Below are 13,137 nucleotides of genomic sequence, written 5' to 3' on the forward strand. Positions count from 1 at the left end.
AATCCATCTCACGTGGACACTGTTGGCAGCTACATACCCTGATGAGAGCTGTCGTCCTTTCCTTGTCACGAGCATTCAGATCACAGTTGAACTGGATAAGGAGAGCCACCACTCCTGGACAGCCGCTGATGCAGGCCAAGTGTAGCGGAGTCCTGCGAACATGAGAGAACTTTTTAGGGAATAGAGCACACTACTTCAAAGATACAATTATTCATGTAATTGGAAACATTCAACAGCATGCTATTCCTACCCCTTTAAAACTAACATTTAGTCTTCTTATCTTAGTTCTTCCTATGGAGAAAGAACAATATTTATTAGCTCTTATTACTCACCACTTTAATGGAAGAACAACCTGTTTGAATAGAAAGGGCATGCCGTTGAGATTCAGCTCAACTTGGGTCTGACTTCTACTTTAACACTGTCACTCATTAGCTCTCACTTAGCCTGTCTGTGCCTCCGTGTCCTCATCAACAAGATGGGCATGAAGTGATAGTTATCTTACAGGACGCCACTGTGAAGCTTAAATGAAAAGCTATGCAGAGTGTCTGGCAGTTTCTTGCCCAAAATAACAGCTCAATCATTGTTAGGTAATATTATAATTGTTACCGTTACTATTTCACAAAGACAACATTTCAATTAAGTAAAATGAGAGTATATCTACTTTGCTGCTGCAAGGATGAGAGACAACCCTGTACTTCAATGATTCTAACATGTTCATTTTCTCACACTTCAACATCTCTGACATGGGAAGGCAATTTAAAATTCATGTCTTGCAACCATAGTTGGCAGCTCCTCCCAGGTCCGCCCCCCCCGTCCCGCCACTGTTACCTGCCGTTCTTGTCTCTGCTGTCTACGGCATTTTTCTTACGTGACAGCAACTTCCGCAATGTTTCATCATAGCCTGAACATGCAGCTCTGTGGAGCTTTGGTAGCTCACTCTTATCGGTGATGTACGAAGGCTCAGGTCTCTCAAGATTCCTGAGGCCCACCCAGCTCGTGAACTTAATCACTTTCTTCATGACCCTGCCTTCGCCTTCCGACACCACGCCCTTCCCGCTTGGCCTCTTGTCACCTCCCAATCTCAGCGCTAGCGCTATGGAAAAGCCACAGAGATCGCGCTGCCACACCTTGGCTGCAAAGCTCAGAGGCTTGGAATGTTTGGTCCGGAACACTTGTAGCCTGGCAACAGACCTAACCCTCAACTGCCCCTCAACTGTCCCTCCAGAGCCAGTGACCCTGCACGTGGGCACGGAGGCCCGGAGGCCCAGTGAGCCCCGTGTGCACGTGGGATCCTAAGCCATTTCAAATCTCTGCAATGCTTGTGGGCCATTTTAGATTCCTTTCAGATGTCAGTGCTAGGTGGCTGAGTGTTTCAGGACATTTCCAGAAGTGAGGCTTGCCCTGAGAAAGTCGTGTTTGTATGTGACAGTGGTTAGAGTAGGGTGGAACTACAGGATGCTGAAGGCCTCGTTCCCCAGAGAGCTCCCCACCAAAAACCTCTCCATCTCTTATCCCTCACTGGATTCCTTTCCGCATCCTCTGGGCACCAGCCACTCTCCATGGACTTTAGCAGATGCAAACAGCAGGAAGCTGTTTTCACAGTTTCAGAGACTGTGGCAATATGCATCATTAAGTACAACTTGAGAAACCAACACACGCTCTGCAGATGAAATGAAAATGTGTTTCTGCATGTCTGCTGCCCCTGCTCTGTGTCTCAGCCTTATGTTACACGCTTCTTCACTTTATTTTATTTTTTGCTTTTATTTCCACCAATTAAATCTTTAATCAATCCAAGATTTACTTAGGAGCATGGTACAACATTTGAGGACTTTTAACCATGTAAATACAAAAGCACCACGTCAGTGATTCAGCGAGACCACGCTGCTGGCTGACCGCTTGCAGGAGGGGTGGAAGGTAGGGCAGGCCTCTTTTTCCTGCCTAGCTCCGTCCTTCCGCCCTCTGCTGGCTAATTATGGGTTCTTCTGGCCCTGCCGGGATCAAAACTGCAGGGGTGCACCAGCTCCTCCTGAGTGGCCGATACTCCTGGGACCTGGTCTTGAGTGGACAGGACCTGGCAAGTGTTTTAAAGCTGACTCTCTCAGGGGAACTTCTGTGCCCACACCTACAGTGGCGGGCGGGAGGGGATTATTCAATTATCATGAGCAATTATTAATGACTACATATCATTTTAAATTTCATAATCAGAGCACATAAAGAGACCTTTGGAGGTAATCCAGTACAGCACCCTTTGAAAAGAGTGTTTTTTCTAAATATACTCGAGTGAGGGAATTCACACTTTCCTGAGGAGTCCTGTGATCTCAGAGGACATTCATACACACAGACAAAACACCCATGACACATGGGCTCGGGGAGATGATGCAGGCTTGGGGAGATGTTGTGGCCTTCGGGAGATGTGGGCTTGGATAGATGATGCGGGCTTGGGACATGATGTTGGCTTGGGGAGATGTGGGCTCAGGTACATGACCGGGCTAGGGGAGATGATGTGGACTCGGGGAGTTGTGGGCTCAGAGAGATGTCTCTGGCCAGGGGAGGTGACACGGTCTCAGGGAGATGACATGGCCTCGTGGACATTATGTGGGCTTGGGGACATGATGTGAGCTTGGGGAGACGTGGGCTTTTGGAGATGATGTGGGCTTGGTGAGCTGTGGGCTCAGAAAGATGACGCCGGCTCGGGAAGATGATGGTGACTTGTGGAGATGACATGGACTTGGGGAGATGTGGCTTTGGAGAGATGATGCGGGCTTGGGGAGATGAATAAATTTTTAAACTCTCTTCTTTTTATATTTTGCTCTTCATACGGAAGAGCCATAGGACCTAAACTGTTAAAAACCTTTAGCTAACTGATCCCAAAACAGCAGCTTTTGCTTCTTTCTCATCAAGGTAAATCTCTGTACATCTCTTGAGTGCTGACGATATGACAGCTGTGTTTAGGTACTGGGGATAAAAGGTGAAAAGGACTGGTTATTGTCCTTGAGGAAGTTTTATTTTTTATCTGGACTGAGAACTCTAAGTAGACGGTTCCAATGCAATGTATTAAAGTACAAGGAGGTATCAAGAAGGTACAGCTTCAAGGACTTGAAACCTACACAGTCGGCAAGTGGCTGTGCTGGAAAGATTTGTCTTCCAGGTTTTATCAGAAATAATTTCACACCATTTCAGTGTTAAAAATCTGTCATCCCTGCCAACATCAGCTGCACAATGGAAATGTGTGAACTACCACAAAAGGGGATTTGAAAACCAATTCAAGGGGAAAAAAATAACACTGTTTCTTTTATCACCGTCCTCACAGTCCTCTCCCTCCTCAGTGTAAAAGGTCTGTACACATTCTGTTGAATGGCGTATGATGTGACTGAGGTAAAGAAAAGCCTTCAAATTTCTGTTGTAGACTCAAGATCTAATTTGTCCAGACTTGAAGTCTGCCTTAGCACAGAGCCTTTAAGGGGAAAATGTAGAGAGAAAAAGCTTTGACTACCCTTAGAAGAAACAGGGTAGCAAATAGGGAACTTGAGAGAACCAAAACAACAGTTCGTCTAGTCAACAGGATATTTCCTGTTTTCTGGGGCTGTAAAGGTAAAAGAACACAGGTCAAAACCTCCTAAAAGCAGACAGAAATTCTCAGTTTCTCAATGCTTAGAGAAACAAAAAGTTGCTTTAAGCACACTGTCAAGTTTTTGTTTCAGTATTCATCAAATTTTGAAAATATACAGGGTGTGAGCCTGGAGATTTGGCTCTGAAGCACAGAACTAGAGTCACAACAGTATTTCATTCCAAAGAAAAAGAGGACTCACCAGGCTGTAAACCAGATGTGTGGGAGAGCCATACCCTTGAAACAAAGATGAGCCAGAGACAGACTGTGTAACTTAAATCCAAACCCAGCTTCAACCCATCCTCCGTAGTAACACAGCCTTCTTAGAAGGACACCAGTCACTGGACTGGGGACCTCCATCTATTTCAGTATGACCTCAGTAATTACTAACACCTGCAAAGATCCTATTTCCAAGTGCGGTCACATACTGAGATTCCAGGTAGACATGAATTTGGAGGAAAACTCTTCACCCCATTCCAGTTGGTATGCCCCAAAGAAAGGGATTCTGCTTCTATTCTCGAATAAAGAAAATTCAGAAAGTCATCATCATACTACTGGCAAGACCATTCAGGTAGACAGACACCACTCCAAATATTTACAACAGAATTGATTTAATAACATTGGTTACAGTGGCACTTGGATGGTTGCAGCAGTCAAACCGGGGAAGAGAAGGTAACCCAGATGTTAGCACAGAAGCAGCCCCTCTCACTCCTGCGTGTGAGCAGAGGGAAGTGATGTTATCAGAGCCCAGGGATGCCAGCCACCCAGCAGCAGCTAAAGCAACAGTGAGCCTGCCAGGCACAATGCAGACCCCTGAGGGGACAGAGCAGCCGGCAGGGGTGGATCACGGTGGGAAAGGGGAGAGAGCAAGTGGGGGGACCCTGGCTTTTCCTTCCCACTGCCCTCTAACTCCCCACCCAGCCTCCATTGGCCAGGCACAGCTGGAAGCCAACATCACCTGGGAAAATCAGCCTGAGAATGCTGACACCTCTGCCAAGCAAGAGAGAGGCTGGGAACAGATCGATGGGCAAACTGGCCATGGCCAGCCCAGCAAACATGGAGGAAGGTTAAAAAAAAAAATCCTCAGATATTACTAATTAGGATTTAAGCTTAAAATTAAATGTCTTAAGGAGGTAGGCATAGCCTCAAGTGCGTCCACTCTGTTCAGTCTCCTCACTGATAGGAAATGTTGCTTTAGTCTTAATTTTTGGAAAACGGACAATATAATAAAACAGTTAATGGACTTAGGAAAATCCTTTAAAAATCTCAGTAAATTTTTAAAATGTGTGCAGCCTGACGTGATACATATGGTATTGACCTAAAATCCTAAATATCTGTTTTCTAATTTCACCTCTTCTCTGGGCTTGTTTTGAGCTTATATAGAAGCGTTATTCTGTCAAAGAAAGCACATTAAGAAAGCAAATAACTAAAAGTCTCCTTTTTCTTTCCTCCTTCCTCCCCATTAGAATTAAGAAATGTAATGAACGTGAGAGTCTACAGCCTCCTTGAAAAAAATCCCCTTACACATTCTGATTCCAACTTTCTAAGCCATTATACAGCATTGTAAAGCATTCTGATTCTCCTATTACGGTACAGAAAAAAATGGTTTCACCATGCACTGATTTAGTAAACAGAATGGAAATGATATCAACATTGATATTTTGTGAATTGTCTACGAGCCGAGTACAGCTCAGTATGTCCAGTAAGAAAGAGCTGGGGGGAGGGGTAGGAAGAATGAAAGAAGGGAAAAAAAGAGCTTTGAAAAAAATGTATCGACTTCAAAGCTATTAAAAACCATTCCATTTCGAGCAGATGCCAACCCGCACTCCCTACCCAGTCTCTGTATTTTCATTGTTAATGATACAGAAATAAATGAAGACCAGTGTATCTCAATAAGGATATAAATCCCATGAGGACAAAGCATGTTCACCGATTCTCCAGCATACAGAGTAATGCTCAGAGCATATGCTAGATAAAATGACAGATCAGATGAATAAACGGCAGCTTCCCTGAATACAAAAGCCAGAATGCACTGCTTATTTCTCTGCAATCCCACAAAATCTAGCTTCTGTCACTAGTGTGGATGCCATCAGTCTGCCTGGTACATAGTACCCTGTGCCCTGTATTGTCCTCCCCAGTCCCCCATCGAGTAGTTGAATACAGAGAATGGCTAATTTTTTTCACGGTAACAGCTCATGCTGTCCTCAAAACATATCTCCTGTTGTTTCATGCATGTCCATCTCATCTCTAAAAGGGATTGTCCTCATTTCTGTCCTCCCTTTATTTATAGTGTGGCCTCAGGTGGGTCAGAGCTGCTTTGAACCGGAGCCTGCTGTCTGGAAAAGGAGATGGTTGGATCACATGATCCAAAGCCCCTTCTAACTCCAACAGGCTATGATTATCTTAGGGCCTGAAGGTAAAAGACTAAGAAGGCCAACAGGGTCCAGGTTTCCAAATGACTTCCAGTTTGGTGCGTTCCATTAATTTGTAAAGTCAGCTGTTATGTGCTGCCGGTAACACTGGTTTACATTCAGAGCAGTGGGGAAGTTTCCATGTAAAACACAAGAAGTACAGCATGGCAATGAAGCATCCATCCTTTGACGACAATCTGATCTGAAAAACAGGACAACAAAACCAAAGAACTGCTAGGGGTAAAATGTGTTGATCTTTCGTGTCTATGGGCAGAGACACTACTGAGGAGCTCCCCACCAGACATAAATAAAATCCTTTAATGCAGAGGTAGTTTGTTACAGTCTCCACAAATGATGCAGTCCCAACACCAAAGGAAAATGCATTAGTATCAGATGTAGAATTTCCAAGACTTCTGTGTTTAAGTTTTTCTTTAAACAGCTACCTAATATTAATTTATTATGTCTTCAGTGAGTGTTTACTGACTACCTGCTGTCCAGCTGTGGACTCTGCACTAGGAGCTAGGTGAGTCTGAGCAAGTTATTCCACTTAACTTGTGCCTGAGTCTTTTCATCACTTGAAAGGGGATAATGTTAGTGCCCGATTCGCAGAGTTGTTGTTTGGATTAAATGAAGTAACAGGGACAAAACCCTAGAACAGAGACTAACACATAGTTAGCAACATTTAAGTGACTTTTGTTGCTAAAGGTGTTACTGCTGTTGTTCTTTTACTGTTACTTTCCCATGCAAGGCACTCAGCTAAATGTGTTGGAGAGCTTTTAAAAAGATATTACGGGGGGGGGGGATGGGAATGACTAAGCAGAGCACAGAGGATTTTCTGGGCAGTAAAAATGTCCTATGATATTCTAATGGTAGATACATGTCATTATATATTTGTCCAAACTCAAAGACAGTACAACACCAAGAACGATTCCTAATGCAAACTGCAGACTTGGTGTGATTGTGATGTTTGGATGCAGGTGCAGCAATGGTAACAAATGCAGCCTTCTGCTGGGGGAATGTTACCAATAAGGGAAGCTGTGGGGGAGGGGGAGGAAGGAGCACACCAAATATCTCTGTCCCTTCCCCCCAGTTTTGCAGTAATCCTAAAACTGCTCAAAAAATTTTCTTAAAGCACACGACATAATATCCATGTCTCACCGCTCAAAAAAGCCTGAAGGCATAGAAGTGACAAATGACTGTATTAAATGGTAAAAGTAATAATGCCATGAGAGAGAAAAAGATAAGATGCTATGAACATTTAGAAAAAGAATTATTTGCATAAGTTTCCATTCTAGCCCTTACCACACAATGTGATTTTTTTGAGAAACATGCTTTCTGTCCCTCCTGCCCATCCCTAGTGGACTGAAAGTCACTTGGAAGATAAGTGTATGGCTAATTCATCTTTCACTCACTTTGCCTTACAAAGAACATGATATAAAGGAAGATTTCAATAAATCTTGATTTGACAGGAGTAAACATCACTAAGCTCACGTTCAGATAGTTATCATTTGACTGTGAACTGGGCATCCACATAGAGATGTCTGGAAAGAAGTCAGAAATAGCAATTAAAGTTTCTTAAGTAAAGGAAGGGCCTTGGACAGAGTCCTATAATTCAAGAAAATACTATAGTTGTCTGCAGGATTATCAAAAAGGCAAGAGGTCACTTAAATTTTCCAGTGTTATTCCAGTGTCAAGAAATTTAATCCAACATATTTTTAATTTTCCCTGAGTTTTAGATCTTTAATAAGATTCATAAAAGTTTTTTTTTTAAACCTACTTCAAGTCCATTATTGGGGTGGTACCACTTGGCTCATTATTAAAATAAAATAATGTTTGGACATTTGAAATGTGAGGCCATTTAGCAGATACTGAATTTTATGACTTCTTAGATAATACTCATGTTGTAGATACTCTCAGAAAGAAGGACCTTGGCTAAGAAAATTTTATTACAGATTCTGTGACTGGTTTCCTATCCATCTAATCCTGTCCGTGAGGATTTGACTAAAATCTAGAACCTTTAGAAAGTAATTTAGGGCAACAGTTCCCAGTTACACAGAAAACAGAATTAATATATCAGCCCCCTCCAACCTGCAGGCACTGCAGAAGCTGTAGTTCAGGTAAAACATTCTCTCTAATTGCTATCTTGCCACACCACCTCCCCAAATTGAGATATTTGCAAAGTACTTTCCTATATTGCAAGGCAGTTACTTACTTCCTTTATTTCCTTCTTCTCCAGAAGCTCAGAGTAATTACAATGGTATTTCCTATTTATTTCTGAAAAGACCTTGAGACATTTGTTTCTGCCCATTTGGGAATTAATACGCTGAATCCATTATGACAAACTACAACATAAAAGAAACACAGACTTGATAAAGCACAAAAAGTTTATTTTTTGAAATGCATTGCTAATCCAAAACAGAAGTGTGGAAAGTTCCCCAAAAGTAAGAAGTAATGATGATGATGATAAGCTAAATGAAGAGCAATAGAGTAGAACCTAACCACGGAAAGGAAAATGGAAGTGAAACCATTAAGCAGCGAATTGGCATGTTTATTCAGTAATAAACTGAATTCAATTCCAGCTGCAGCCAGTCCCCCCAAGTACTTGGGTAAGTAAGTTTACAATAGTTCCTTGCTCCAAGTACTGCACTTGTAGATTTTCTTCCCATTTTGTTGAACAGGAGACAGCTGTTCCTAGGATTCCCCTTTAATTAAAGGAAATTACTTCCTTTCAACACTTGAGACAGTAAGTTTTATTTTGTGGATTTGGGATCCTGAAAAATACCAAATATTTAGTAAAACTGAGGGACTGTAGGTTATTCACAAACATGAACTCTGTGGCTGCTGGCATTCCATGGATCCTATCCCAATCAACCCTATTCAAAATTAAAAATCACGGCAAACCCCAGGCCTGCCTGCCAGCCTGAACCGGGTGACAGCTGAAACACTCCTTTCTGTGCAGCAGAAAGGTGGAAAACGGCGGCGGCTGAGCCAGAGAAACTGCACTCTGCCCCCAGGCTGAGGGGCCAGGGACGCACCTGCCAGCCAGCAGCGACTCAAGAAAGCGAAAGGACTTCGGAACAGCGATGAGAGAAGAAGGGCTCACCCAGGGAAACTCCGCGACTTGCAAGCGCACCCCGCGCCCCCCCCCCCCCCGCCGTCCCGCGATCCGGCGGCGGGGAGCCCGCCCGCCGAAAGTGAAACCGAGGAAACGCCGCGTCGGAGGCGGGGGGGGGGGGGTGCGACATCAGCCCGCCGACGTCCGGCGCCGTCCTTCCGGGATGAGCGGGGGAGGCGGGGCGGAGGCGGGCTTGGGACTGGCTGAGGCTCCGGTGGGTGGGTGGGTTCAGACCAAGGGGACTGCGGGTCGGCGTTGGGCTCAGTGGGCTCGAACGAAGGACTCTCGGGCAGCGACTCGGCGCGGCGCCTCCTGCCGGGTAGCAGGGCGGCCGGTCGCGGCTTCCCGGCCAGCCAGTGCCCTCCCCGCGCGGTCCCAATCGGCTTCTCCTCGGATCCCCGCGGCCAGCGCCGCGGTGCGGGCCTGGCGCAGAGGCACCTGCTGCTGAGGGACCCCGCGGCCCGCCCAGGTGCTCACGATTGGGCTGATCTTCGCCAAACCGTGGAGCCTCTTCTGTAACCAAGGTAAGAAGGATGGTGCTGCCTAACGGCTCGCACCGGAGGAAGTGGGTCTGGCCGCCGAAGGGGACAGCTCGGGAGGCAGGGCTCTCTGTGGTCACTGGCGTTCTGAGACGCAGAGAAGTGAGTTAGTCGAGAGGGTAGGGTAAAAACTCAGGATTTTAGGCTGGGAGTGGATGCTGGAGAGACGTGATGACGGGGAGAAATGGAGAGTCAGAAAAGGGGCATTTGGTCTCCCAAGAGCCAAACCAAGAATTTGGGGATTTTAGTGAAGGAAAGCGGAAAGCACCTAATGCTACCTGGAGGCACTTGCAGGGCCTTTTTCGTCTCTCGTTAAGCATCCTAAGTGTCCTGCCTGAGGATAAATGTCTGCCCCCAAACCTATCAACTTTTTAAAACTAGTGCTGCTTTGTTTTCTGCCCTGCTCTTGAAGCCCGTGCGCCTTCACGTTCTGTTGTTTCGACTGCTCACCAGGACTCGGGAATATGTTGTCCTGTAGAGATTCACGGTTTTCCTGGAAATCTTCATTGCAAACCGATTATTCCTCTCTTCAGTGCTGGAAAACTGAATGTTTTTGGTTCCATTTACTATGTTGCTTGTCCGTAACTAGTCTAGAAGTGGTTCTGAGACATCTAAAACTTGCAAGTCCAAAGGGCCGAGAAGTTGTAAAACCTGTTGTGAGTCAGAGTGACTCAGATGTGATGCCTTCTGAAGAGAGAAAATTGACCCACACACAAAGGGCCAGCAATAGGTAAAGTTTTAGGCATTCTTTTAACAGAATGTTTTCTCAGTATTTGAAGCCAGTTTAAAAACTCAACTAGTTTCATTTTGCATTTAATGCCCAGGCCTAAAGAAAGGCAGTCTTTTATGGCCAATTTGTTACTGCTAATATGGTGGGGGTTTTTTCCTGGACTTAATAAGTCATGAAGAGAATGAAATGGCTTTAGCTCACTTGTGCTGTAGATTGATAAGAATACTAAAATAGCCTTTTTTCAAGGTTACTAAAGATAGATACATACACATATACATTGCCTGCCTTCCTTCCCTGACCACTCTTACCACCCCGACACTCAGTCTCTGTCTTTACCATTTTTCTGAGTAACAGTTATCCCTGTCATCGTATAAGCTTATTTGTTTACTTGTCTTTTTCTTTCAATAGAAACTCACTGAGGCATGAACTTTGTCTTACTAACTGTTGTAGCCCCAATACAAAAACCTTTCAATTTTTTGTTTTGTTTCTCAACATAAAAATTTTATGTTGAAGTAACACAGACATTCTTTTAAAAAAGTTATATAATGGCAAAGTCTGAAAGTGATGTATATTAGTCAAATGTCTTTAATGCCTTAGCCTTTTTTCCCTCGTATATACTTTGATATTTCTGGATAATGTGCATATATGGAAATTTTAAACAGTATAATTTGTCTTTTTAAAAAAATGGTAAAAATCAACATATAATATTTTATTTATTTCAGGTGTACTAATTATTTCTTATAGCAGAACAGAAAATACTTTGGCGCTTTTCCCTTATCACCCCTATATAGTATTTTGGCTTAATCCACACTCTGTCTTTTCATTATTGTCACTATAAAGTTTAGTTACTGCTGTGCTGCAGTGTTCCCCTTTTTCCTACACCTTTTTTCCCCTAGAGTAACTAATATTTCATTGCCTTAGTTTTCTTTGTATGTTTGGTTAAGTCATTTCATGCTATACAGAAGCTCTCCTGCACGTTTGTCCACACACCTCTCTGCCCGGTCAGTGTTCCATCCTGCTCCAAGTTGGACCTGTGTCCCTCTCTGTGCCTGGTGCACAGCTGTTCTGGACATGTCCTTGCTATCATTCTAGGAATTTCCCTTCCTTTTCTGTTTTATGAGAACTTGTTTTTCTTGCTTTACTCTTTGATGAAGCACATGCTTCAGACATTTGCTGCAAAGGTTTCCAAAGTGATCATTTTTCTGCAGTTTAAAATAATGAAAATGTTTTGGTCTACCTTCACTTTTGACTTATAACTGGGCTAGATACAGAATTCTGAGTTGGGAAAATGTTTCTTTCAGAATTTTGAAGATGTTGTCGTCCTCCAGCTCCTAGTACTGTTGTTAAGACCAGTATTCTGCGATTTTTTTCTTAGGCTTTCTAGTAGATTTTAGAATCTTTCATTTATCCTTGCGTTTTTAAATTTGAAAGAATTGTGCCCTGTTACATAATTTTTTGATTCATTGTGCTAGGCCTTCTGCACCTTTTTAACACATACTTGCATTTTTTTCCATTTAGGATTTTTTTTTTTTTTTTTTTTTTTTTTTTTTTTACTGTTTAGGATTTCTACTTTCCTGAGAATCTTGTTGGTCATATGGTACTAAATTGATTATCAGATATTCTTTTCCATCTAATTTCACTTTTTTAAAAAAAAAATTTCTAGGATATTTCCTTTGTCTTCCAAATCTTTTGAATATTTGGTTCAGCTATCTTATTTTTAGTTTATAAATGCTTTTTCTTATTTGCTGCTTTTTAAAATTCTTGTGGCATTGCTTCATAATGGGATGTCTTTTAAGTGTCTTAAGTTTTCTTTTTCCCTTCTGTTTCTATTTTTATATGAGCTCTTCACTGGAAACTTTCCTCATAGATCTATTGGAAATAATTCTCTTGCATGAATATACTATGGCTTGTTTCTTCGTTTGCATCAAAGTAGGTTGTAGTAAGTGAAACTGTTAGATTTTCCAAAGTGATTATACCATTTCCGTACTTCGACCAGCAACACTTGACATTTCTAATTATTCCACATCTCTACTGACATGTGGTGTTGCCAGTATCCTAATGTCAGTCAGCCTGCTGGGTGTGCAGTGGTACCTCACTTTGCTTTCACTTTGCATTTCTTTGATGACTTTTGGGGGTTAAACACTTCTTCATGTGCTAATTGGCCATTTGTGTATCTTTTGCAACATGTTGAAATCCTTTCCCCATTTTTTTGTTTTGGGGTTTTTTGTTTGTTTTTTGGTCAAAAAACTATATTTATTTATATATTCTGGAATTGAGTCTTTTATAAGCTACATTTTGTGAATATCCCCCTCTTCCTCTTACCATTGCTTCCCTATTCAGTGTCTTTTTTTTTTTTTTTCCATATTCATTGTTTTAATGGGGATTTTTGCCAATGGAGTTTTTTGTTTGTTTGTTTTTTAACATTTTTGAATGAAGATTTTTTATTTTGGTGAAGCTTTAGCTTTTATGCTTAGGCCCATGAGCCATCTAAAATAATTTTGTGGGTTATGTGGGTAGGGGTTGTGATTTATTAAGTTTTTAGAAGAATGTCTGCTTGTCCCAGTATAATTTACTGAAGATTTTTCTTTCCCAGTGGATTACTTTGGAGTCTGTTGAAACTCAAATGATTTAAAAAATTTTTTTTCTTTAAGTATAGTCAGCTTACAAAGTTTTATCAATTTCTGGTGTACAGCGTAATGTTCTAGTTATACGTATACATACATATATTCCTTCTT

At 42.6% G+C, this 13,137-nt stretch overlaps 2 protein-coding genes across 4 annotated transcripts in view; one reads left to right on the forward strand and one right to left on the reverse strand.

Annotated features, from left to right (window-relative positions):
• Window positions 1-1,019, reverse strand: part of LOC116665957 (ankyrin repeat domain-containing protein 7-like) — a 5,489-nt gene extending 4,470 nt beyond the window's left edge. Inside the window, exons 1-2 of the mRNA XM_032487411.1 lie at window positions 829-1,019; window positions 38-152 (exon numbers count right to left, since the gene is read on the reverse strand). Coding sequence (XP_032343302.1) covers window positions 38-152; window positions 829-1,019 — 306 coding nt within the window. The remainder of the gene's footprint in view (window positions 1-37; window positions 153-828) is intronic.
• A 7,958-nt stretch (window positions 1,020-8,977) lies between these two features.
• LOC116666048 (translation initiation factor IF-2-like) overlaps window positions 8,978-13,137 on the forward strand; it is a 407,644-nt gene continuing 403,484 nt past the window's right edge. For all 3 annotated transcript variants that reach the window (XM_032488042.1, XM_032488041.1, XM_032488043.1), the window contains exon 1: window positions 8,978-9,657. In XM_032488042.1, the coding sequence (XP_032343933.1) occupies window positions 9,102-9,581 (480 nt within the window). In that variant the 5' untranslated portion in view covers window positions 8,978-9,101 and the 3' untranslated portion in view covers window positions 9,582-9,657. The remainder of the gene's footprint in view (window positions 9,658-13,137) is intronic.

The sequence above is a fragment of the Camelus ferus genome, chromosome 9 (assembly GCF_009834535.1).
Source record: "Camelus ferus isolate YT-003-E chromosome 9, BCGSAC_Cfer_1.0, whole genome shotgun sequence".
Classification (NCBI taxonomy): Eukaryota; Metazoa; Chordata; class Mammalia; order Artiodactyla; family Camelidae; genus Camelus; species Camelus ferus.